The sequence below is a fragment of the Ovis aries genome, chromosome 4 (assembly GCF_016772045.2).
Source record: "Ovis aries strain OAR_USU_Benz2616 breed Rambouillet chromosome 4, ARS-UI_Ramb_v3.0, whole genome shotgun sequence".
NCBI lineage: Eukaryota > Metazoa > Chordata > Mammalia > Artiodactyla > Bovidae > Ovis > Ovis aries.
Window position 1 is genome coordinate 23838814 of NC_056057.1, and position 26731 is coordinate 23865544.

A 26731-nucleotide genomic window follows, 5' to 3' on the forward strand; every position below is an offset into this window, starting at 1 on the left:
AACCATTTATTGCATACTCAGCAATAACTTGAGGTGCATGATTCAGTTCTTTTTGTTGTCTGGTGGATTTACTCACCGGGGCAGAGGATCATAAGTTGATAAATAGAACTCACTGAGTGAAAGCCAGAACTTGAACTCTATAAGGTCTACTGGTCTGCTTTGACACTGAGTGTTGATCCTCCGTCTTGCTGGGACAGAGGCAAATATTTCAGGCAAGAATGCTTTCCCTCTTTTCACACCTCTCCTTCCCATGTCATATTCAGTGAAAGAGGCTGCAAGTTAAATAGAACAGCACTCTTCTAAAGAAAACAATCAAAAGCTGCCTTTTTTAGTTCTGTGCTACCTTAACATCATACATGAGTGCCATTGCATATTATTTTATACTTTTATTAGGCCCTAAACCTTGCATTTCAACTTTAGTACTTCGGTATTTCTAGCAATTGCCTATGCAATGTGAGACAGAGTTCTAGCAAAATTTCCTCTCCCCAGGAAGCTAGTATTTGAACACATATCAACTGAGCACCATTATTTTTCCAACGAGATTTCAGGCTACATCCATTCTGTCAAGTTTCTGTATGTGTCTCTCTGCTTTTCCACTGAGTTCTTCATCTACTAATTCATTACACCATTTTAATTATCCAATTCATTTGAAGCATGTCTAATTTGGTAAAATTCTTTCTTCTTATTAAGATGCAATGAGCTACTTTGTTACATATATTTTGGAAAAAGGTTTTCAAATTTTTCATACAAATCCAGCTCTAATTTTGATTAGTTATAGGTTAAAGGTATACATTAATGTGCAATATTATATTAAGCTATCTCATCTAAGAATAGAAACTATCTCTATTTATTCTCATTTTTATGTCTTGGAGAGAGTTTTAACATTTCTATCTGTAGGTTTTGTATATTCTTTATCAATTTGTAGATACTTCCCATTTTTGCTTGCTGTTTTTGTAAATGTATTGATTATTGCTTATATAATGGAATACTATTGAATAAATTTATTTTATATTCAGTAACCGTGCTATACTCCCTTATTTAGTCTTAATGTATTTTCAGTTAGGATATTACTTTTTGTCTTTATGGAGCGATTTTTGGTCTTTATCATTCTATATTATTTGCAATTCTCTTTACAATATTTTTAAAACATCAGTTTTGCAGTAGATTTGATTATTCTTTGCTATATGTCCCATCATTTCTATTACAGCTTTTCCTTCTCATTTCTTTAGGTTTTAGCTATTTTCCATTTTGTAACATCTGGAGTTTTGTAATTAATATTTTTTTCTTAATATTAAAGTTTCTCAGCCTCAGTTGTATTGACATGTTGAACTATGTGGTTCTTTCTTGTGCATTTGGGGGGCTGTTCTATAAAATGGGAATGTTTAGCAGCATTCCTATCTTCTACCCATTAGCTGGCAAGAGCAATATTCTCTCACCCATGACAAGCAAATGTGTGTCCAAACATTGCCAAATGTCTCCTGTGATGGAACAGAAATAATTTCTCCTGAAGACCACTGAAAATTCATCAGAGGCATATAACAAACTGACAACTGTTTACAAAAAAAAAAAAAAAAGAAAGAAAGAAAGAAAACCACTACTGAACCTAAGATAAGAATGCTGGCAATCTGTGATGTTTCAATCTTGAGCTGCTACCTCACACTTCAGTTCCATCAGTGCTATAGTTCTAGCAGGGTTGGGCACACTAAGAAAGCAAGCAACTTTACTGTCAGGGGAGCTAGCATGATTTGGAGTGGAAGCTAGAGAAATTCCGTTACCCAGAGAGTTATCTAAAATAATAGTCATCTCAGTGGCAAATGTAGCAGCTTGCCTAAGTTTGCAAAACTGATTAAGGCAAGCAGCTAACCAGGCAACTAGCCAAATTTTAATAGGAGATCTTGGGAATGATACAGCCATAATGGGCCTCAATGCTGCTGCTGCTTAGTTGGTTCAGTCAAGTCCAGCTCTGTGCAAACCTATGGCTGTAGCCTCCCATTCCTCCATCTGTGGAATTCTCCAGGCAAGAACACTGGAGTGATTGCCATGCCCTTCTCCAGGGGATCTTCCCAATCCAGGGACTGAACCCAGGTCTCCTGCATTGAAGGCGGATTCTTTACCATCTAAGCCACCAGGGAAGCCCCATGGGCCTGATAAGTTGCCACATATTCCTTGCTGTCTGAAACACTATATGCATAGTTGTATATATGTGCAGGACAGACTAAAGAGGGTTGCATATGTGTTCAGGACAGACTAACCCAGGCCCTAGTTATCTACACATCCTTGGCTAAGTGCGCAGCCTTGTACATGAGCACAAGACATAAAAGGGCCAACAGATATTAAAAGCTGAATTAATAACTGCCTGAAGTTTGAGTGTGTTCCCCAATGAACATACAGATACAGCAGCAAAGGGATGAAAACCTACTGTCTCAAGGGGTTCAAACACAAATTTTGGTCAATCATACTGACATAGGAACAATCCCCAGAAGCCAGTGTTAATATAAAAGCAAAAGGAAAAACAAAAATTCAGAGGCATCAGTATATCTATACACTAGAAGAGAGAACAGCTCCATATAATTAGTTCTGGGTACTCTCTAAACAAACACAGGAACAACCATAACCCTTGTGGGAGAATGCAAATCCACAGCTGTTACAATATGTTATAATCTCTAGTTTCCAACCAAATGTTCACAAATAGGCAGAGGAATGGGAAAGTGTAACACATACTTTGGAAAAAAGCAAAGAATGTCTCTGATGGATTCTAGATGTTGGAGTTAGCAGACAAAGACTTCAAAACAATATTATATGTATTTTGATGTATTATATAAAATTATGATATATTATAAATACATCAAAGAACTAATGTAAACTATGCTTAAATAATAAATGAAAATATAACGATGACTATTCAAATAGAAAATGCCAATTAAATGCCTAGAAATATAAAAAAATAATCAAATAGAAATCCTTGAGTTAAAAAGTATACTAACCAAACTAAAAAAAAATTAATTACAGGGACTTAAAAGAGTAACATTATTTATAATATCCAAAGACTGGAAACAATCTAAATCTACATCAAATTGTGAAGAGATAGACAATATATGTCCATACAATGGGATATTTACTACTCAGCAATAAAAGGAATACAGTATTTCATGTAGTTCATATAAGTGAACCTCAAAACATTATGTGAAGTGACAGAAACCAAATGCAAAAGACTATATATTGTATTATTTGTTTCATATGAACTATCCATAAACTTTCTACCTTAGGGTTAGAAAGATTAGTTGTTGTTTGGAGCTAGGGTAAGGACTCAGAATTGACTACGTGTGGGTATGAGGTTTCTTGCCTTGGTGATAAAAACATTTTAAAATGAGACAGACTTATTAAAATCATTAAAAGGTTTACTTCAAATGAGTGAATTAGGTCAGTAGAGCTGTGTTAAAATATTGCTGTGCACATTCATATAAATGGGATTTTTATGGATCAAATGCATTACATTTTTCTTGAAATAAATAATTATTATCATACTATAGTAACAATTGTATACTTAGCCTTCATTATGCATCGTTATATGAGGCTCTTTACATGCATAACCACATTATTTATAACTATAAGGGAGAAAATAATAACCATCATGAAACAGGTAAATTGTTGAAAACTAAGGAGAGAAAAAAACTGTTAAAGAACTCTTACCAAGGTAGCTTGACTCCTAAGTTAATGGACTCAACCAATACTTTCTATGGTTTGCTATTTGTGTTTGTGTGTGTGTGAGTGTGTGTGTACATGCACATCCATAAGAGAAATGAGACATGACGTACATTAATATTGGGTGAATATGTTCAATAAAATGTAATGCTGTAGATATATATTTTAAGACTTCATAAGTCTGGGTAATATATTTATATAATTACATGTAAAATCACTGTTAAATTTATTAATTCCTTAGGGATTGAAATTTCAATAACTCTTTAAATTGCCAAATGATATTTTAATTTCAGTCTCAAATTTTAAGAAATTAAGACAAAAGCTAGTTTTTTGACTGATTAACCACTTGAAAATACTAACAGCATTTTTCTTAGCCTTTAAACTAAATCATAATTTAAAAAATAATGTCTATAAGTAGAAAAGTAATATTGTGATATTGTAATATAGATTTCAAAATAAGATAACATTTGATGCATTCCTGTCACAATTTTAGTAATGTGAAACTTATAACCGTATAAACCATTTTACAAACCTTATAAACCATTCTGAGCTTAATTTTACTAAAAAGTGATCAAACAATTACATATAGCTTCTTTCCTTTGTTTAGCACATAAAAAATCTATCACTGATTCTCTGATTTTAAATAAATTCAGAAGTTTTACTATTATTACCCATTAGAAGAGGTGTTTTGTTGACACAAAGCTAAAATAAATTACTTATACGCAGTAAATCTTTATAAATAAGAGTTTATGTCAGTGATTATGCAGAACTGGTTTAATAAAAAAGAACATTTAGTGGAAAATCTTACCACGCCAATGGAAAAATAATTATTGATGATACTGTAAGGCACTGGGTCTCCCTTCTCATCTTTGTCATTAGGTATGACTTCAAACTTCCACCTGTCCAACATGATTTCTGTGCTGTTTTCAATGTCTTTTAAGATTTTCATCAAATTCTCACCTTCATAACCTAATGAAAAAAAATTATCTTGAGGAAAAATATAACCAAACAATAAAAGCTATAACTTATATGTATTTAAGTGTGTGAATGTTTGTATCATTCTAAAGCTAAATAATGCATCTCAAAGCAAATTTAATGCAAGTTGAAGAATTAAGACCAATCTTATTATACTCATATCATCAATATTTTATCTGTAGCTTTAATTTGCAACTCATATTTCTCTCCTGTGGTACAAATTCTCAGTATAGCCACTGCATACCCCTCACAAAACTTTTTATCAATATATTCAAAATGGAATTGATGATCTGTTTGGGTATCATCCTCCTGGGAATTCTTGCTCCCAAAGATGACACCCTCCACCCACTTGCTAAAATAAAAGTTCTTGCTGCCATGTTGAACTTGTCCTTTGCTTGTACTCTCTCTGCAGGCTTTACATTTGATAATACTTTTTCCCAGAAGCCACCCTCCCAAAATGATAGATTCTATACAGGACCATAACATACAGTTCTCAAAACCAGCCATACCACAGAACTAGTATACTGCACTATAATTATTGACATCTTTCTCCTTAGATGTTCCTTTTCCCAGATGTACCTTCCAGTAATGCTCAACAAATCCATTTTAAATAAATCTACTATAGATGGTAACCATGGCCTGAGAGTTATTGCTTAATATTGTATTTTCTCTTAAAAGTACCTTTAGTTATCTAACATTATAATAAATTAGGGCTGTGGCCTAATCCTAGCTGTGTTATTTACTGAAGTGTTTGCTTTTAACATTCTAAATAGCTTCTTTCTCCATAAAAACTTAGCTTTGGTGTGAGAATGAAGTGAGGAAAAAAAGAGAAAATGCATAAAAGGTCCTAGTCTATGAGGCAAAAGAATAGAAAGTTGTCAACAAAAATACTGATGATGACATTAGGATATGAAATAACTAATGCATCTCCCTCTAACTCTATACACACAGATTCTTGAAATGATGTTTTGAGTTGGAACATTTTCATAGATGTTTTTCTGTGTCCAACTCAGGTTTATATTTTAATAATTTATCTGTTGAATAAGTATATGCCAGAGGCTATGAGTCCTCATTAGAGGTGTTAACATACACTTAAAAAAATGAATTAGATTTAAAAAAAATGAGTAGGTACCATAATATGCCAATATTCTCTAAAGACAAATAAATTATATTTATGGTATATTTGTTGAATTAACTATTAGAGGATTAACTATTAACCAAGAATCAGGAATACTCATCCTGGAACCTATATCTCTTCTTATCATACACAGGTCTAAAAAAATAATTATACACTATTCAATACACAGAGCAAAGAGTACAATAAACAGTGATTACACTGACATAAACATTAAAGGAAATAATAGATGCCATATCATATTTATAACATAATTCAAAATTGATGAACATATATAAAATGCATAGAATAGTACTCAGTGATAAAACACTTCATTGTTTCAACTGCAAGGCTACAAAAATTAAGTGTACTTATTTTTTAGATCTTCTTAATAGTTCCATGCTCATTATTTCCTTTTAAAATTTCTTTTAAAGCTCCCAATTATATATATATATACATATATATATACATATATATATATTCCACATTGAATGGAATAAAAGGAGTTTATATTCATATATTTTCCAAATTCTACTCTTATTTGAAAATAAGTTTGATGGTTTTAGATATAAATAATTTATATATATTAAACTAATATTGTATAATATAGTATGGAAATATACACACACTAAGCATAAATATAAGTAAATGATAATGCTTTAAACAAACATTGAGCTTCTTTTCAGCTACAGCTTATGTTAATAGAAGCACTGCCAACATAACACTGGAAAAATGGAGGAATGGAACTGATGAGGAAAGAACACAACAGAATTGAAGTTAATGAAAATATTAATAAAGTGAGATTAAGTAGGGTCAATCAACTTAAATTCTTAGCGCTGGAAATGTTCTCAAAGCTTTTATGGGTAAGTATGAAAAAGGCTGGGCTTCCCTGGTGGATCAGATGGTAAAGAATTTGCCTGCAATGCAGGAGACCTGGGTTTGATCCCTGCGTCTGGAAGATACCCTGGATAAGGAAATAGCAACACATTCTAGTATTCTTGCCTGGAGAATTACATGGACAGAGAAGCCTGGCAGGCTACAGTAAACTGGGTTGCAAAGAGTTGGGCATGACTGAGAGACTAACATACAGATGAAAACGGCGGGTATCAATTAGTCTTCTAGCCAAGTAAAAATGGAAAGAGAGGCAATAAATCTATTTTGAGAATCATACGTGAAGTTCAGTATTAATTCACAAAGGTGAAGAATTCCAAATTGTTGTTCTCCACTTAACAGATATCTATGCCCTACATGTTTGTATTTATCTGTGCTCAAGCTTGTTATATAATTATTCATAACTATAAATAGCATTCCTGAACTCAGTATGATTATATTTTTTAAAAAAGATAAAGTTACTAACAAGCAAACAAAAGCTTGCTCTAGAAAAGAATGATGCTACTATGTTTCTTTTTTTTTTTTGTTCTTTTTTTTTTTTTTTTAGTTTTTTATTTTTTAAATTTTAAAATCTTTAATTCTTACATGCAAAGCCTATAATCACTCTAGGCTAAAAAATCAAATGAAAACATAATTAGTATTTATCTTCCATTTAATGATACGATGTTATCATAATACCTGAATCTATCTAGAAAATCATTTTTACAAATTTAAAATCACATGAATAAAACATTTATAAGAGTGTGTTCCATCTAAAACTCTGTCTCTTCTCCCTTACTCTTCACAGTATTTTTTCTTGCAATAGTTTTCAGAATTTTGTTTGAGGGATTAAGTATTGCCAGAAAAAAAACTGCAAAGGAAATGAAAATTATTTTCTCAAATGTCCTAAGTCCTACATTTGTACATGTTATATTTTCCAAAATTTATAATACATTCATAAAAATTAAACTTCCAGTCGATAGATTCCAGTAACATTAAGTGAACCAAATGATTATTAGTCAAATAAAGTAATTTCTTTCCCAAATGTTAAGTATAATGATAATTAGTATAATTACAAGAAGGGCTCAGACACTGGGCAAATAACTTGATATCTGGGGTGTAAGAACCCTCAAGGTAGGGTTCTTAGTGCAAAGTGTCAGTCGCTCAGTCATGTCTGCCTCTTTGAGATCCTATGGACCATAGCCCGCCAGGCTCCTCTGTCCATGGGCTCTCCAGGCAAGAATAATGGAATGAGTTGTCATACCCTTCTCCAGGAGATCTTCCCAACTCAGGGGTCAAGCCCGTGTCTCTCCTGTCTCCTGCACTGGCAAGCGGGTTCTTTACCACTAGTGCCACCTCCAGCTATTTTCTTCAAGTTCTGATGAACAACCTGAAGTTCTGATGAAGAATCTGAAGCACACAGTTTTAAGCAACTTGCTCAAAGTTAGACACCTGACAAGAAATAACTCACACCACTTCAGAGTGTGTGTCTATTAGTAAACTCTATCAAATGGCACCCTCATTTTCCTAACTGCTCATCTTGAGCATCTTGCAGTGCCCCCTTAATACCCCACCTTCACCAAAGCCCCCACCCAATCCACGGGCAAGCTGTATCAGCCTATCCCTGAAAATGTCAGCATGTCCACTTGTTTCATTAGCATGGCCACTGCCCTAGCTTGGTCTGTTCATCCTCTAATTTCAATGGTAATACAAGTTCTGGCCTCTAAAACTATGCTTCCCCACATCTCCACATTTTCTTACCATTTTTATGTCCCCAAATTAACTTATTTTGAAAACGTAAATGTCATTGTGTCACTCTGCCTTTGAAACTCTTCCAAAGCTTTGCTATGTGCTTCAATAACATAAGTTTCTATCACGACCACTAAGACCTACATAATCTGCTCCTCCTTCTCTCTCCAGCATCATACTATTCCCACCTCCCTCCAGAGGCCATACCTACCAGTCACCCAACAACCTCTTAGAGTTACATCATCACTCTTCCTTCATTCCTTTCAATACAGAGAGCTTTCTTTTTCCGCATATTTTAAACCCAGTTTAAATGTTACTTCCTAAAGTACATCTTCTTGACTATATAGCTGAATAGTTTCCCTCTGTGTCTTGCTGTGCTAAGTCACCTCAGTCGTGTTCGACTCTTTGCAACCCTATGGACTGCAGCCCAACAGGCTCTTCTGTCCATGGGATTCTCCAAGCAAGAAAACTGAAGTGAGTTGCCATGCCCTCCTCCAGGGGAGTTTCCCTCTATTATTCTCTAAAAAAACATTCTGATTCTTTCATAATCTTGACTTATTTTGTAATTATATATTTCATTATTCACTGATCTATTGTCTGGATACTCAGTGAAAATATAATTATCAAATAGTAAAAGCCCTTTATTTTTCATTCACTATTTAGCACCTTGAACAGTACCAATATATACTAGATACAAAGAGTTCATCATCAATATACACTCTAACAAATACTATAATCCACCTGTCTCTGTCCACTGACAATAATATCTTTAAAACTGTTTTATAAGGAAAAAATTAGAGGATACTCTGGAACTTCTATATTCAATTTTGAGATTTAAGTCATTTGCCAGTTTAGAACTGAATAAAGTTATTAATTTTCAAATACAAAAAATACTTTTGAGAAGAATATATAAGAAGCCACATGAATGAGTCTCTTCTTTTTAATCAATATACAAATATTAACACTGGAATATATGAGCATCTCATAAGCAATGGTTCATTCTTTCTATCTATCTATCTTTAGATTCTATACAATTTAACATATCATTTTATAATATTCTTTTATTGTTATATCCTTAATGAAAATCACAAATATATCATATGCCATGTTTTTAACTTGGTTTCAAATTCTGTCATTTACACAAATACATATACACGTCGTAGAGTCCATAAGTTATCCAGGAACAAATGGAACAATTGTTCTCAAATTTTTCTGTGAATCAAGTTACTTCGGAGAAGGCAATGGCACCCCACTCCAGTACTCTTGCCTGGAGAATCCCATGGATGGAGGAGCCTGGTAGGAGGCTGTCTATGGGGTCGCACAGAGTCGGACACGACTGAAGCGACTTAGCAGCAGCAGCAGCAAGTTTCTTAAGGAGTTTGCTTAAAAAGGAAATCACCTGTGCAGTTTCATCCCGAGAGATTCCAATTCAACATATATGAGGTGAGGTCAGTCCACTGTGTCTTTAACAAGCTCCCCAAGGGTTTCTGATTCACACTGTCTTAGTAGACACTTTTCAAACTTCACTGGGTTTAGATGCTAAAAATATTTAGGATTCAGTTCTTGCTTCTTAGCAAATATGGTTTTCTTTTCTTTGATATCTTTGGGTAAGTTTAGCCTATTAATGATATTTCAAATTATTTTAAGATTTCATCTTGAAATATTCTCCATTTTCTCATCTGTTCCATCTACAGTATTCCATTTTTGAGTTCCTTCAGTATGTCAAGTGACTTCCTATCTCTAGGGCTTTAAACCTGATGTATCTTCTGCCTGCCAAGTCCACCTTCAATACTATATGGCTCTGTCATTATCCACCTATTAGAGTACTCCTTATTTGGGGCTTTTCTCTTAGCTCAGATGGTAAAGAACCTGCCTGCAATGCAGGATACCTGGGTTCGACATGGAACAACAGACTAGTTCCAAATCAGGAAAGGAGTACGTTAAGCTATGTATTGTCACCCTGCTTCTTTAATTTATATGCAGAGTAAATCATGCAAAATTCAGGGCTGGATGAAGCACAAACTGGAATCAAGATTTCTGGGAGAAATAGCAATAACCACACATACGCAGATGACACCACCATAATGGCAGAAAGCAAAGAAGAACTGAAGAGTCTCTTGATTAAAGTGAAAGAGGAGAGTGAAAAAGTTGGTTTAAAACTCAACATTCAGAAAACTAAGATCATGGTATCCTGTCCCATCACTTCATGGCAAATAGATGGGAAAACAATGGAAACAGTGAGAGACTTTATCTTTTGGGGCTCAAAAATTACTGCAGATAATTACTGCAGCCATTAAATTAAAAGACACTTGTGACTGCAGCCATGAAATTAAAAGATGCTTACTCCTTGGAAGAAAAGTTATGACCATCCTAGATAGCATATTCAAAAGCAGGGACATTACTTTGCCAACTAAGGTCCATCTAGTCAAGGCTATGGTTTTTCCCGTGGTCATGTATGGATGTGAGAGTTGGACTGTGAAGAAGGCTGAGCGCTGAAGAATTGATGCTTTTGAACTGTGGTGTTGGAGAAGACTCTTGAGAGTCCCTTGGACTGCAAGGAGATCCAACAAGTCCATTCTGAAGGAGATCAACCCTGGGATTTCTTTGGAGGGAATGATGCTGAAGCTGAAACTCCAGTACTTTGGCCACCTCATGAGAAGAGTTGACTCATTGGAAAAGACTCTGATGCTGGGAGGGTTTGGGGGCAGTAGGAGAAAGGGACAACCGAGGATGAGATGGCTGGATGGCATCACGGACTCGATGGACATGAGTCTGAGTGAACTCTGGGAGATGGTGATGAACAGGGAGGCCTGGCGTGCTGCGATTCATGGGGTCGCAAAGAGTCGGACACGACTGAGTGACTGAACTGAACTGAACTGAACTCCTTGGAAGAAAAGCCATGATCAATCTAGACAGCATATTAAAAAGCAGAGATATTACTTTGCCAGCAAAGGTCCATCTAGTCAAAGCTATGATTTTTCCATTAGTCAGGTATGGATGTGAGAATTGGACTATAAAGAAAGCTGAGTGCCGAAGAATTGATGCTTTTGAACTGTGGTGTTGGAGAAGACTCTTGAGAGTCCCTTGAACTGCAAAGAGATCCAACCTATCCATACTAAAGGAAATCTGTCCTGAATATTCATTGGAAGGACTGATGCTGAAGCTGAAACTCCAATACATTGGCCACCTGATGTGAAGACTGAACTTATTTGAAAAGATCCTGATGCTAGGAAACATTGAAGGCAGGAGAAGGGGATGACAGACGATGAGATGGTTGGATGCATCACTGACGCGACGGACATGAGTTTGAGTAGGCTCCAATAGTTGGTGGTGGACAGGGAAGCCTGGCTGTGCTGCAGTCCATGGTGTTGCAAAGAGTCAGACAGGACTAAGCGATTGAACTTTTTTGGGGCTTCTCTCTTAGCTCAGACCGAAAGAATCTGCCTGCAAAGCAGGAGACCTGGGTTCCATTCCTGGGTTGAGAAGATCCCTGGAGAAGGAAATGGCAAGCCACTCCAGTATTCTTGCTTGGGAATCCCACGGACAGAGAAACCTGGTGAGCTACAGTCCCTGGGGTCACAAGAGTGGGACAGGACTTAGTGACTAAAGCACCACTACCCCTCACGTTCTCCCTATTTTACCTCGTCAGTTCCTAAGTAAGGTCATTCATTATGCTGATTAGTATCTTGCTTGTCAGTAAGAAGTCTCACAATTTACATATGACTTCCTATTCCACTAGAATTTAAGGCCCTTTATAAAGCAGATCTTGTGCTCTTTCTATTCTTAACTGTCTATTCCAAGTGCAGAACATACCACACAATGCAAAGTGAGTCTCAGAAAATTGGTTACATCTTGTACTCACTCCTGGACAAGTTTTCCTTTCACCTTTCAACATTTTTCCTTTGTGATTCTTTCACACAAGTCAGAGATTATAAATATGAACATTATTTTAAATTTAACCCCTGCTTACCTCATTTCTTAAGTTGGAAACCCCCAAACCAGAGAAAGTTAGACACTTGCCCTCTCATCTAGTGTATAATTAGCAATCACAGTCTAACTCTTGGTCCACCATTTGTTTCTCTACCCCAGACTATTATTCAAAATTATTTTACATATCTGACAGCAATTACATTTGCTAAAAGCACATGGAAGCTGTCATGCAGTGAAGAAGCGCTAAATTGCGTTTATTGAAAGAGGGCGCTCTGCACTATATTACTGTTTTTAAGATTTTTGTTGTTGGTTTGACATTTCTATTTACCTCCTCCCCATCGCAGGCATCTTGCTAGATCATTGCCGGTCCCGAGGGGCAGAATAGCCACTGGAGGATGCTTGACTACATTAGCCTTTTCTGTATAATTGAAAAATTAAAAGAAAAAAACATTGATCACTGACTGAACAACAATTTAAAAAAAAACACACAGCTTGGCATGGAAGGCATTGTACAGGGTACTTAGAAAAACTCACATTTTATAGATATATACAATTATAAATTCTGATGAACATATGCATTTGTAGAAATTTATAAAACAAGTGAATACCATAATTCACAGGCTGACAGGAATTTTTAAGACTTATATGTGAGGAAAGACTTTAAAATATGTTAATTTAGTTAAAAATTGTAGCACGTTTGACTTAACTCAGTTGAAATTCTCAAGGGTGCAGGTATATGCAAACACAAGGATATCACTAAAGTGGAAAAGTAGGCTCCTTAGAAAGGTCCTTTGGCAACATCAAGTCTAGGTATACTTTAAGAAAAAATATATTTTGAAAACAGTTGAATTCTAAAAGTTAGTGAAATGCTAACAATGGTTGTGTTGCTCTGGGTCAGAGTCAACAACAGAAGACATTACCAGGTTTTGTTTGAGATTCAAGTTAATATAACATAGTGTTTGGGTTCAGAAAAGATCATATCACTGAAATTCCACATGCTTTTGTTTGAGTCACTGAAGACATCTCACAAACATATATTACTTTATTTTTCTCCCTTCTCCGCCCCTCAGAGTAAGCATATGTGGGTAAAAATGGGGAAGGAATAGATATGCAGGGATGTGCCACAGTATACTACCGAAGGCTTAGATTTTAGGGACTAATGAAAACCAGTAATTCCTACTGTTTTCACTAAAATTCTTACAAGTCCTCAGACACTGTTCAAAGGACTCCTTAATTTTGGTCCTTCTTGAACTCTGGTTTTGTCCTTAAAATATCAATACTACTGACATTGTTTATTGGTGGGCCAAAGAATACAATTTTCCCTTTTCTTTTAAAAATTTTAAAAAAAAAGTTAGTAGAGTAAAATTGTTAGGTGCTTACCAAAAGGGTGTTGACAATATGTATTCATCTTTAATCTGAATATTTTTGAGGGTATGAAAAGTTCAAATATTCTCAACTGCATTGATTGAATAAAACTTTGCTTCAATACATATAGATAGTAAAGCTTCTTTTGAATCAGGTCTTTCCTTTTTAAGAAAGGATCTATTTTTAACAAAGAATTGGTTAGTACAGATCTGGAAGTATCTGTGAAAGTCATTCAGTCGTGTCCAACCCTTTGCAACCCCATGGACTATACTGTCCATGGAATTCTCCAGGCCAGAATACTGGAGTGGGTAGCTGTTCCCTTCTCCAGGGGATCTTCCCAACTCAGGGATTGAACCCAGGTCTCCTGCATTGCAAGTGGATTCTTTACCAGCTGGGCCACGAAGGAAGCAGGTTTATTAAATTCCATGAAAAAAATGAATGAGAAAACAAGCATTTCTAATTATTTGTAAATTACTTTGATGGTTAAAAATCTGAAATACAGAATAAATTAAGCCATCAACATTCCAGATGTCTGTTATCACTGTGTATTTTATTTAACAAAGATATGGATGTGTTAAATAAACAAATGAAATACACAGAATTTAAGGTTTCCACTCTGGCCCAAGCCACATTAAATACATGTCTTCATTACCTATGCAGTCCAAAATCCACCCTACAGTTCCATCTCCACCGCAGGCTAACACTCTGAAATCAGGAACATCACGGAAAAAGTTTAACCTGAAAAATAAGCATGTTACAGCATATGATTGATATTTCAAAGTTAGGACATTTTTATTTTTATGTATTTAGCATTTCATCTAATGAAAGATTTAGGTTTTGTTGAAAAATAGCAAACCCTTATCTACAATGAAATTCTAAAATAGAAGTATCAACATATCTTAATTTAAATGTTATCATTATAACTTCTATATTCTATAATATATTTTCTTTAAACAACTCTAAAGTGAAAAAAGTAAAATTAATAAATTATAATAATTTTCATTAAGGTACAGTCCCATATGTGATATGCAGTTTACCTAGACTATACAGATTATCTAGACATATGTATACAACCTTGTTTTATTTACTACTTTTTATTGACCAACAATTCTCTCTTGAACAATTATATACATGTAACTAATAGCTCAGTAAAAAATGTCTTTGAGAATTTTCTGCCTTCTCCCTTACTGGGAGAAATTGATCAGGCTGTATCTGAGGTTTTAGCCAACTGTTTTCAGAGTTTCCTTCTGACTTTGAATCTGTGAATAGAAGCCAGGCTTCCTCCTCTCTTTTGACCTCTGTGTCAGTGTTTACCACCCAGGAATACACAAAATGTCTGGGTTGGTTGTGATAATGCTCACCACTTCTGCTACCACATGTAGCATGCTTATTAATGCAACCTACCTTGGGGAAAACTACAAAGACAAATAATGCATCTAGTTATACAATCATACATGCCTATTTTCTTGAAAAAAAAAAAAATTGAAACAGGACAGAATATCTGGAAATGTGTCTCTTCAATTTTCTAGCCCTGGTGGTAACAATATAATACAACTGGCTCTTCCTATCTGTAGGTTCTGCATCTGCAGATTCAACCAACCAGGAATTGAAAATCTTTAAAAATAAAATCCAGGAAGTTTCAAAAAGTGAAACTTGAATTTGGTGAATTACAACTTATCACAAAGCAAGTATATTGTATTTTACAACTATATACATAGCATTTCCATTTTATTAGGTATTATAAGTAACCTAAAGTTCATGCCAACAAAGTGTATGCCAACAAATGCCACTTTATGTAAGGGACTTAAAGCTCCTGTGGACTTTGCTATCTGGAGAGTCCTGGAACCAGTCACCTGTAGATATCAAGGGAAGACTGTATGCAGTCATCTAAGAAAATTTTCTTTAAGATTACATATATAAACGTACACGTCAATTTTATCACACTGGGGCTTCCCTGGTGGCTCGGATAGTAAAGAATCTGCCTGCAGTGAAGGAGACACAGGATCAATCTCTGTGTAGGGAAGATCCCCTGGAGAAGGGAATGACAACCCAGCTCCAGTATTCTTGCCTGAAGAATTCCATGGACAGAGGAGCCTGGCGGGTTACAGTCCATGGGGGTCACAAAGAGTTGGACACGACAGAGCGATTAACACAATATAACATTCTATGATTAAAAATACTGTCATTTCATGTACTTTAAAGTATTTTTAGTGTTTCACTGCCACAAAATAACAGGTATTATAGTTAACATTGTTTGGATACATTTATTTGAACAAGTGTATCAGTTTTGAAAGCTAATCTTCTAGAAGGGAAATATTCCATTTCAAAAACACATTACCCTCTGGATGGTTCCCACTATAGAAAATGTATGTGTCCATTTCCTTGAAACTTCAAAACACTACTTATAAACAACTTTATGATATTTCTCCAATAAGTAAAAAAAAAAAAAAAACCATGGTGCCATTATTGTAAAATCACATTCCCCTGTTTACTAGTTGTTGAACATATTTTTGTAGGCTCACAGACCTGTTACCTCCTTTGTGAACTGCATCATCAAAGCATTGTACCTCTTTCCCATGAGTTGTATTTTATTCTTAAAAACACTAGACATGATTAGTAATATTTTCATTCAAATTAGCATCATTAAAATTTTGGATAATGTAACACAAAATGTGTAAATATAACAGTAATATAAACAAATCAACTGAACCACCACTACATAGTAACAGGAAGCACAGATATTTAGAGCACAAAATTGTCCTGTACTTTGTTGTGTAGCATATTGTGGATATTTACCTTTTGTTAGACACATTGCAAAATTTTCTTCCAGATTATCACTGGGTTAGTTTGCTTAGATTATATAAGCAATACAATGTACCAGCTGTCCACCCCAGAGAGTAGAACATTTCTAATAACTTACACATCCTTCTGTGTTCCTTCCCCATAGGACTCTTCTCCCTTGTTAACAAAGGTGGGCATTATTCTGAATTTCAGGTTATCATGTACATGCCATAAACAACACATTGTTTGTATTCTGCCTGTTCTTCACAGCATTGTTACTAGGATTCCTCCATGTAGTAGTTGAATTTCCATCCATGAGTTGTTGAAGTTATTTTATACCTACTGCTGTGTTCAATACCATTTGTGTGATTTATGCTTTTTAAAATCCATGCCATTGGATATTTGGAGTATTTTATATTCTTATAAAAATCCGTTTTTGGGATAGTTTCTAATGCACATGGACAGTGATCACTCTTGCAGTTTGACCAGATATTACCAATTGGTATCCTATAGTAGTTATAGCAATGCATGTACTTATCAGGAATATTAGAAAAAGTGTGCTGAGCCCATCTGCTCTAATACTTTAATGTCACTTTTTTTAAAATTTCATGTGTTGCCTCATATGTGCAATGTCTTCCCCATGTTTACTCCTTATTTCTTGCTGATTTGTAAAAATTCTTCACTTTTTTTAACTTTTAATCCTCTGAAGGATTTTTTTGTTTGTTTTTTTAGTTTGTGGTTTTCTGCAAATACTTCCTCCAGGATGAAAGTTTCTTCTTTTACTTTCCTAAATGAGTATTTTAACAAACAAGATTTTAGTTTTAATGTACTGAAGTTTATCCATCTTATGATAAATGGCTAGCACTTTAGCTTGTTTTGTGTAACAAAATAGTTGTTTCCTCAGTGGTCAGAAGATAACACATTTACTCTCTTAAATTTTCAGTTTTATTTTTGACAAAGAAATTGTCTGTGGTGATGTGAGAGAGGATGGTATGAAGTATTAACATAGAAGAGAATATATATTATACATAAAATATTCACAGCATTCTACACTGGTTGTGTCAAAAAAGGATCCCTTTCTTTTCCCTCCTTTCTTCTTCCTCTACCCTCCCTCTTTCTCTTTCTCCATTTCTCCCTTTTTCACTTCCTGTCTTCCTTCCTTTAAGAATTGTGAAACAATTTCCATCCGTAAATCCATCTTTTCATGTTTTGAATAACTCAATGTAATATCACGCTGATCCATCATGAATCAAATTTCCATATGTGGGTATTTTTCTTTTAGACTCTATTCTATTTTATTTTTAATTTTTTTAAATGTTTTAATTTTTATTTTTTTACTTTACAATACTGTATTGGTAATTCATGAATGTGTCCCTCTCTGCACTGTACCACACTATTATAATAGTACAGCTTTATAGTTAGTCAATATTTCAATGAGCATGAAAAATTTTAGCTATTATTTCTCTTTTGCTTTTCTATATACATATTGAATTTAATTTCTCATATTCCATAAAAGCCATAAAAATCATTATTTTTAAAAAATTGGAGTTACATGAAGCCTATGTATGATGTTATTTATTTCTTCATCCATGGATATAGGATGTTTTGATTACTCTTTTAACCTCCTTACATTTTTAAAACTTTTTGCTTGCAAGTCTTTGTTACATTTATTCTTAGATGGTTTATAGTTTGTGTTAGTATCTTAAACTTTTAAATTGTTTATTAATGTTTTTTTTGCTGGCATGTAAAATACATTTGACTTTTCTTTATTGATCTTATAAACAGCCACATTATTCTTCATTTTTTCTATTGCCTATATTTTATTTGTAGACATATTTGGATTTTTATTTAAACAACTGTATCATGTGGTACTGTTACTGATCTTCAATCCTTAAAATTGTTATTTCTCTCCCTGTCTTATTGTGCTGCCCATGGATGGCTTCAATAATTTGCTGAATTAGATAATGCATAGCTTGTTCCTGAAATTAAATGGAATACTTTCAGAATTTCCCCACTTAGGATGATGTCTGTTGTAGGCATTTTCTTCTTTTCTGAGTAACATCTTAGATAAGGTTAATAAAATTTTCTTCATATAGAAAGAATTTACATTATAATTCAATGTTAATATTCTCTGTACCTTGTGAAATACTGATATGATTCATTTAACTGGTAATGTGGAAGTATACATTTACATATTTATGTATCACTAAACCATTCTTACTATACTTTCATGTGCTCAAATTGACACTATTTATTAACATTTTTATAGAGAATTGGGTTTGGTTTGCTAACATTTTATTTACAACTTTTCATGTATATTCATGGACACAACAGATTTAATATATTTTTCTTCATACTACCTCTAATGTTTTATCAAATTATTCTATCGCCTAAAACCCCTTGCAGAATATGCCCTTATTTTGGAGTATCTGTATATAAAAATTGTTAGCACTTGCAACTACCCAATTTCTGGTGAGTCTTTGATTTTTTTAATTAAGAGGCATTAAACATTACAATTCCTTTAATAATTATTGAAAGAGGTAATATTTTTTAATTCTTCCTAAATTAGTTTATACCAACTATATTTCTGTATTAATTTGTCTGTCTCCTACATTTTCAAAGATCTTATCATTAAAGTCTCTAAAAGCTTTGCAAATATGCCAGTATCTGAAATGTTTACCATAACTGTTTCAAGTAAAAGCCTAATCACCCATATGACTCACCATTGCTCTTCTATTCCATGGTAGTGTTTCATCGGTTATTCATTCTTGTTTTCTTTTAAAATGGTCATCTTTGATTCTTCTCCAAGACCCTACCCCCAAACAATAAACTGTGTGTGACTGTAAAATCAGCTTACTCTCTGTAAACTGATTGCTAAATGGATTGAAAAACTGACGTCTCTCTCTTAACTTCTTATTCTACTCCATCCGTGCACTTTTCCCTAGAGATTAATTCATTACTTACTTCATTCATTCCTTGAATACCGTGTGTGTGTTAGTCTCTCAGTCATATCTGACTCTTTGTGATCCCAGGGACTGTAGCCTGCCAGTCTCCTCTGTCCATGGGATTCTTCAGGAAAAGAATACTCGAGTGGGTTTAATTCCCTTCTCCAGGGCCTTGAATAGTAGCCTTAGGAGAGCTTCAGTTTTGTATCTTTAAAATGGAATTAATACCTCCTGCTTTATTTGCCTGTTTTGTGGAATAAACAAAGGGTGTATATAAATGTAATTGTATTATAAGCCATGCTCTGTAGAGACACCCAAGACAGACAGGTCATGTTGGAGAGCTCTGACAAAACGTGGGGCAGTGGAGAATGGAGTGGCAAACCACTTAGCATTTTTGCCGTGAGAACCCCATGGACAGAATGAAAAGGCAAAAAGATAGGACACTGAAAGAGGAACCCTCCAGCTTGGCAGATGTACAATATGCCACTGGAGAAGAACACAGAAATAATTCCAGAAGGAATGAAGAGGCTGAGCCAAAGTGGAAATGACACCCAGTTGTGGATGTGTCTGGTGGTGAAACTAAAGTCTGATGCTGTAAAGAGCAATACTGCATAGAAACCTGGAAAGTTAGGTCCATGAATTAAGGTAAACTGACAGTGGTCAGACAGGAGATGGCAAGAGTGAACATCAACATTTTAGAAATCAGTGAACTAAAATGGATGGGAATGCATGAATTTAACTCAGATGACCATTATATCTACTACTTTGGACAAGAATCCCTTAGAAGAAATGAAGTAGCCCTCATAGTCAGCAAAAGAGTACAAAATGCAGTACATGGATGCAATCTCAAAAACAAAAGACAAACCATTCAATATCACAGTAATTCAAGTCTATGTGCCAAAACTAATGTCAAAGAAACTAAAGTTGAATGGTTCTATGAAGACCTACAAGACCTTCTAGAACTAACACCCAAAAAAGTTGTCCTTTTCATCATAGGGTACTGGAATGCAAAAGTAGGAAGTCAAGACATACCTGGAGAAAGAGGCAAGTTTGGCCTCGGAGTACAAAATGAAGCAGGGCAAAGGATAACAATTTCGTCAAGAGAACGCACTGCTCGTAACAAATACCCTCTTCCAACACAAGGTATGACTCTACACATGGACATCACCAGATGGTCAATGCCATTATCAGATTGATTATCTTCTTTGCAGCCTAAGATGGAGAAGCTCTATACAAACAGCAAAAACAAGACCAGGAGCTGACTGTGGTTCAGATCATGAACTCTTTATTTCAAAATTCAGATAAATTTGAAGAAAGTAGGGAAAACCACTAGTCCATTCAGGTATGACCTAAATTAAATCCGTATGATTATACAGTGGAAGTGACTAATAGATTCAAATGATTAGATCTTAAAGTGTGCCTGAAAAACTATGGATGGAGGTTTGTAACATGGTACAGGAGGTGGTGATCAAATCATGCCCCTGAAAGAAATGCAAAAAGGCAAAATGGTTGTCTGAGGAGACCTTACAAATAGCTGAGAAAAGAAAAGTGAAAGGCAAAGGAGAAAAGGAACAATATGCCCATCTGAATGCAGACTTCCAAAGAATAGCAAGAAGAGATAAGAAAGACTTCTCAAGTGGAAAATGAGGAGAAATAGAGGAAAACAATAGAATGGGAAAGACTAGAAATCTCTTCAAGAAAATTACAGATACCAAGAGAATATTTCATGCAAGATGGGCATGATAAAGGATAAAAAGAGTATGGACTTAACAGAAACAAAAGAGATTAAGAAGAGAATATACAGGAGAATTGTACAAAAAAGGTCTTAATGATGCAGATAACCGGGATGGTGTGGTCATTCACCTAGAATCAGACATCCTAGAGTGTGAAGTGAAGTGGGCCTGAGGAAGTATTATTAAGAACAAAGCTAGTGGAGGTGTCGTTCCAGTTGAACTATTTCACATCCTAAAATATGATACTGTTAAACTGCTTCACTCAATATGCAGCAACTCTGGAAAACTCAGCAGTGGTCGCAACTGGAAAAGGTCAGTTTTCATTCCACTCCCAAAGAAGGTCAATACGAAAGAACATCAAACTACTACACAATTGCACTTATTTCACATGCTAACAAGGTAACGCTCAAAATCCTTCAATCTGGGCCTCAAGAACCGAGAACTTCCAAATGTACAAGTTGTATTTAGAATAAGCAGAGGAACCAGAGATCAAATTGCCAACATCTATTGGATCATAGAAAAAGGAAGGGAATTCCAGAAAAACATGTATTTCTGTTTCATGAACTACGCGAAAGCCTTTGACTGTGTAGATCACAACAAACTGGAAAATTCTTAAAGAGATGGAAATACCAGACCACCTTACCTACCTCCTGAGAAACCTATATGCAGGTCAAGAAGCAACAGTTAGAACTGGACATGGAAGAATGGACTGGTTCAAAATTTATTTAACTTCTATATAGAGTGCATCTTGTGAAATGCCAGGCTAGATGAAGCTCAAGGTGGAATCAAGATTAGGGGAGAAATATCAGTAACCTCAAACATGCAGATGACACGTTCTTAATGGCAGAAAATAAAGAGGAACTAAAGATCCTCTTGCTGAAAGGAAAACAGGAGAGTGAAAAAGCTGGCTTAAATCTCAACATTTAAAAAACTAAGATCAAGGTATCCAGTCCCATCACTTCATGGCAAATAGATGGGGATACAATGAAAACAGTGACAGACTTTATTTTCTTGGAATCCCAAATCACTGCAGATTGTGACTGCAGCCATAAAATTAAAAGAAACTTCATCCTTGGAAAAATTATGATAAACCTAGGTAACATATTAAAAAGCAGATATGTTACTTTGGTCCATATAGTCAAAGCTTGGCTATTCCAGTAGTCATGTATGGATATGAGAGTTGGACCATAAAGAAGGCTGAGCACCAGAGAACTGATGCTTTCAAACTATGGTATTGGAGAAGACTCTGGAGAGTCCCTTGCACAGCAATGAGATCAAACCAATCAGTCCAAAGGAAATCAACCCTTAATATTCATTGGCAGGACTGATGCTAAAGATGAAACTCCAAAACTTTGGTCACCTGATGTGAATAGCCAACCCATTGGAAAAGACCCTGATGATGGGAAAGATAGAAGGCAGGTGGAACAGGGGACACAGAGGATGAGATGGTTGGATGGCATCACCAATTCAATAGACATGAGTTTCAGCAAATTCCAGGAGACCGTGAAGGACCAGGAAGCCTGGTGCACTGCAGTCCAACAGGTCGCGAAGAATCAGACACTACTGAGCACTGAACAGCAACAGAAATCCAGAGATATTATTAATTCAAGAATTTTCTCTTTATGAAAAGTAATAAATATATTTTATAAATCAGATTGTCCCTCCTCTATTTTACCACCATCTTCACCCATCATGTTCTGACAAAATAGCCTTTTCTAGGAGCAAAGCTGGACAGTGATGAAAGTCCTATCTCCCAGCAGAAACTACTGGGAGACCTACTTACGGCAATGGGGACAGAAATTGCATAGGAAAACAGCTCTGCCTGAAAACAAAGGCAAGAGACTTGGCAGAGTCAAAGTGGAAGACTTTGTATGACAACTGACTTTTCATTCATTAAGCTGCAAAAACCAGCAGCTATGAGGCTCATACTTCTTAAGTCATACCAAGGATGCGGAGGATGAGAGAATGAGGAGTGTTTGAAAAGATTCCCCTTTGTGGACACTTTTGTACTGTAGATTCTATGTTTTATCTGTGAAGGTAAACGTTTCACTTGAAGAACCAGTAGGTTCTTTTTTATTCATTTTGCAATGAAATAATCATGTATGGGTCCTGAATTTATTTTTTTTGTCATTTAATGGAAATTTTTTAAAAATAAATTGGGACACTTTTTAAAGCAAATCAATGATTCTTGCGTTTTCAGTGTTCATCATTATAGCACTGACTCTCCCAGAGTATTTTTTATTTATCCCTGATAGCTAAACTCGAGCAAGAGCCTATGTAATGTGTGGGTTAAGTAACTCTGTGTCTAATGCCGTCACACTTAAAAAAAAAAAAGTGAGTAGTAAGATCAAGATGGTTAATGCCACTAAAAGCAAGTAAAAGTATTTCATCTAAGATTCAGAAGTCTACTTTCCATTTTAAGTATTAGGATAAAACAGGTACAGAAAAATTAGGAAATTTTCACTTGTGTCTGATAACAATATCTAAAAAGCACACCAGAAAAACTTGCTAAGAGAGAAGAAAAATTGCAGCACTGATTCCATTATCTTGGAAAGTGTCTCATGACCGGATTTTTTAAAGCACAATGTGTAGGAATTTCTTTTAATTCCAATTTCACATTTTATTATTGATAGAAAATAAGTGATACTGCCATTTGTATATAATTTTTATATATCAGATTGAGCATATAAATATAAATAAACATATGGTTATTAAATGTACATATTGTACATTATATATTGCAAAATTATATTCTTTGATACTTATAGGAAATAAATGTGAGACTGATAAATATTGTTAGCATAATGACCCAGAGTGAATGCTCATTTAATTGTACATACTCACTTCTTTGTATTAAGGATCCAAAATAAGGGCTTCCCTGATAGCTCAGTTGGTAAAGAATCCACCTGCGATGCAGGAGACCCCGGTTCTGTTCCTGGGTCAGAAAGATCTGCTGGAGAAGGGGTAGGCTACCCGCTCCAGTATTCTTGGGCTCCCCTTGTGGCTCAGCTGGTAAAGAATCCGCTCACAATGCAGGAGACCTGGGTTCGATCCCTGGGTTGGGAAGATCCCCTGAAGAAGGGAAAAGCTACCCACTCCAGTATTCTGGCCTGGAGAATTCCATGGACTGGACTTTCGCTTTCACTTTCATTTTTTCCTTCTCTTTGTTTAAAATAGTTTACTTCAAGAGTTTGCCTTTAAAAAGGTCTACATTTTGATTTAAACATTTTGAGCCAGAAACAAGGATATTTAACTCTTATTATTCAGCTCAATTCATATTCATTCCTCCCTTCTCCAGCAGATCTTCGCAACCCAGGAATCGAATCAGGGTCTCCTGCATTGCAGGTGGACTCTTTACCAACTGAACTATCAGGGAAGCCCTCATACCTACATATACACAGATACATATTATTCTTACACTTATAAGATTAGATGGTTTCACAACTGTCTCACTAAAATTAGGAAAAAATATTTGGTCTGTGATATTGTTATGATTTGAAACTATTTTCTTTTTGGTCTAAAAAACCAGTTCTTAATACCTTCCACTTTGATTTAGTATACCCATACTGTGTCTATACATACTTCAATATCATTGATATTATTACTGCTGTTGCAGCCCATCTGAAAAAGAACTATGCATTTTTATACATTAAAAATATATATTTTTAAATGTAATTAAAATATTTTTCAGTTTGTAAGTCATACAACTACAACACAGGTAAAACTGACTAACAATTTTAGAATGAAGTGAAAACTATGATAAGGGGTTTAATTTAGCCAGAAATTACACATATTTCCTGATCTTTCAAAGTTGCTGCTGTTGCTGATAAGTCGCTTCAGTCATGTCCGACTCTGTGTGACCCCATAGACAGCAGCCCACAAGGCTCCCCCGTCCTGGGATGCTCCAGGCAAGAACACTGGAGTGGGTTGCCATTTCCTTCTCCAGTGCATGAAAGTGAAATGTGAAAGTAAAGTCGCTCAGTCATGCCCGACTCTTCGCGACCCCATGGACTGCAGCCCACCAGGCTCCTCTGTCCATGTGATTTTCCAGGCAAGAGTACTGGAGTGGGGTGCCATTGCCTTCTCCGTGTTTTCAAAGCTGGGGCTGGTGCATGGGGATGACCCATAGAGATGTTATGGGGAGGGAGGTGGGAGGGGGGTTCATGTTTGGGAACGCCTGTAAGAATTAAAGATTTTAAATCAAAATAAACCATGAAAAAAAAAAAACCCACAAAGTTAACTTGAAAAAACTCATGATAATTCTTAATACTTTCAACTGGAAAGCACAGACTTATAAACTGTGGTACAAACAACAGTCTAAACCCCTAACATGTAGGAGTAAAAGTGATTACTTTTGTTTGGGGCTGTTTGGCAAGGCCACTCAAATCCATTCTGTTATCCCAATGTTTTAAATAATTAGGATGAATTTTATTTCATATGCATCAGATCATTCTACCAAGTGACTTCAGAATGTGAAGTAAGAAGTTATTCTAAATTAGGAAATAATCTAGATAAAATTTTACTTTGACTAATATCAAATACAAAAGAATAATTATATCTATAGAAAGGGATACATTTAATCCAAAATCCATATACCTAAAAAGATTAATGAATGATATAGGACCTGCATCAATTCTCTTATTTAATATGCATTTATTAACAACAACTGTGTACCAGAAACTAGATTACAGTCCAGAGACTCAAAAGCAGGCAGAGTCCTTGCCATCAAGTATCTTAATTGAGAAGGAAGACAAGAAAATATCCAGTTCATATCACTATGGGATGTTTTCTGAAAAAAGTTAATGCATTTAATGCAGATTAGCAAGAGGAGCCTGCTGCCATCTATGGGGTCACACAGAGTCAGACACGACTGAAGCAACTTAGCAGCAGCAGCAGCAGCAGCGAGAGGAGAATAAATGCATAGGAAAGTGAAATTTTTTTTTTTTCCGTTCATCAAGTTATAGTCAGTGAGCAAGTTTGGAAAAGAATGAGAGAATGAAATGTATAAAATGTAAAATTTGAGATGAAGTCAGGAGGAGAAGGGAACGACAGACGATTAGATGATTCGATGGCATCACTGACTTGATGAACTTGAGTTTGAGCAAGCTCCGGGAGTTGGTGAAGGACAGGGAAGCCTGGTGTGCTGCAGTCCATGGGGTCGCAAAGAGTCGGACATGACTGAGCAACTGAACTGAATTTAACTAATGGAACATTAGCATGGAATTGTAGACTAATTAGTAAAATAATTCTACATGGGGAGATAAATCTGAGATGCAAGAAAATATTCATAAGGAATCCATGTACACTTGACAATCAAAATCATGAAATGAGAATAGGTTCCCTAAAAAACTTAAAACAGAGCTACTGTATGATCCAGCAATCCCACTTTGGGGCATATATACAAAGAAAACTATAACTCAAAAACATACGTGCAACCTTATGTTCATTGCATCACTGTTTACAATAGCCAAGAAATGGAAGCAACCTAAATGTCCATTGACAGATGAATGGATAAAGAACATGTGGTTTTATATATATGATATATATATATATATATATATGATTAT

General features: G+C 35.2%; 1 protein-coding gene across 15 annotated transcripts in view; it reads right to left on the reverse strand.

Annotated features, from left to right (window-relative positions):
• Nucleotides 1-26731, reverse strand: part of DGKB (diacylglycerol kinase beta) — a 1339752-nt gene that overhangs the window by 501970 nt on the left and 811051 nt on the right. For all 15 annotated transcript variants that reach the window (XM_060414944.1, XM_060414942.1, XM_042248425.1 and 12 more), the window contains 3 exons: nucleotides 14358-14443; nucleotides 12669-12758; nucleotides 4511-4671 (listed from right to left, as the gene is read on the reverse strand). In XM_060414944.1, coding sequence (XP_060270927.1) covers nucleotides 4511-4671; nucleotides 12669-12758; nucleotides 14358-14443 — 337 coding nt within the window. The remainder of the gene's footprint in view (nucleotides 1-4510; nucleotides 4672-12668; nucleotides 12759-14357; nucleotides 14444-26731) is intronic.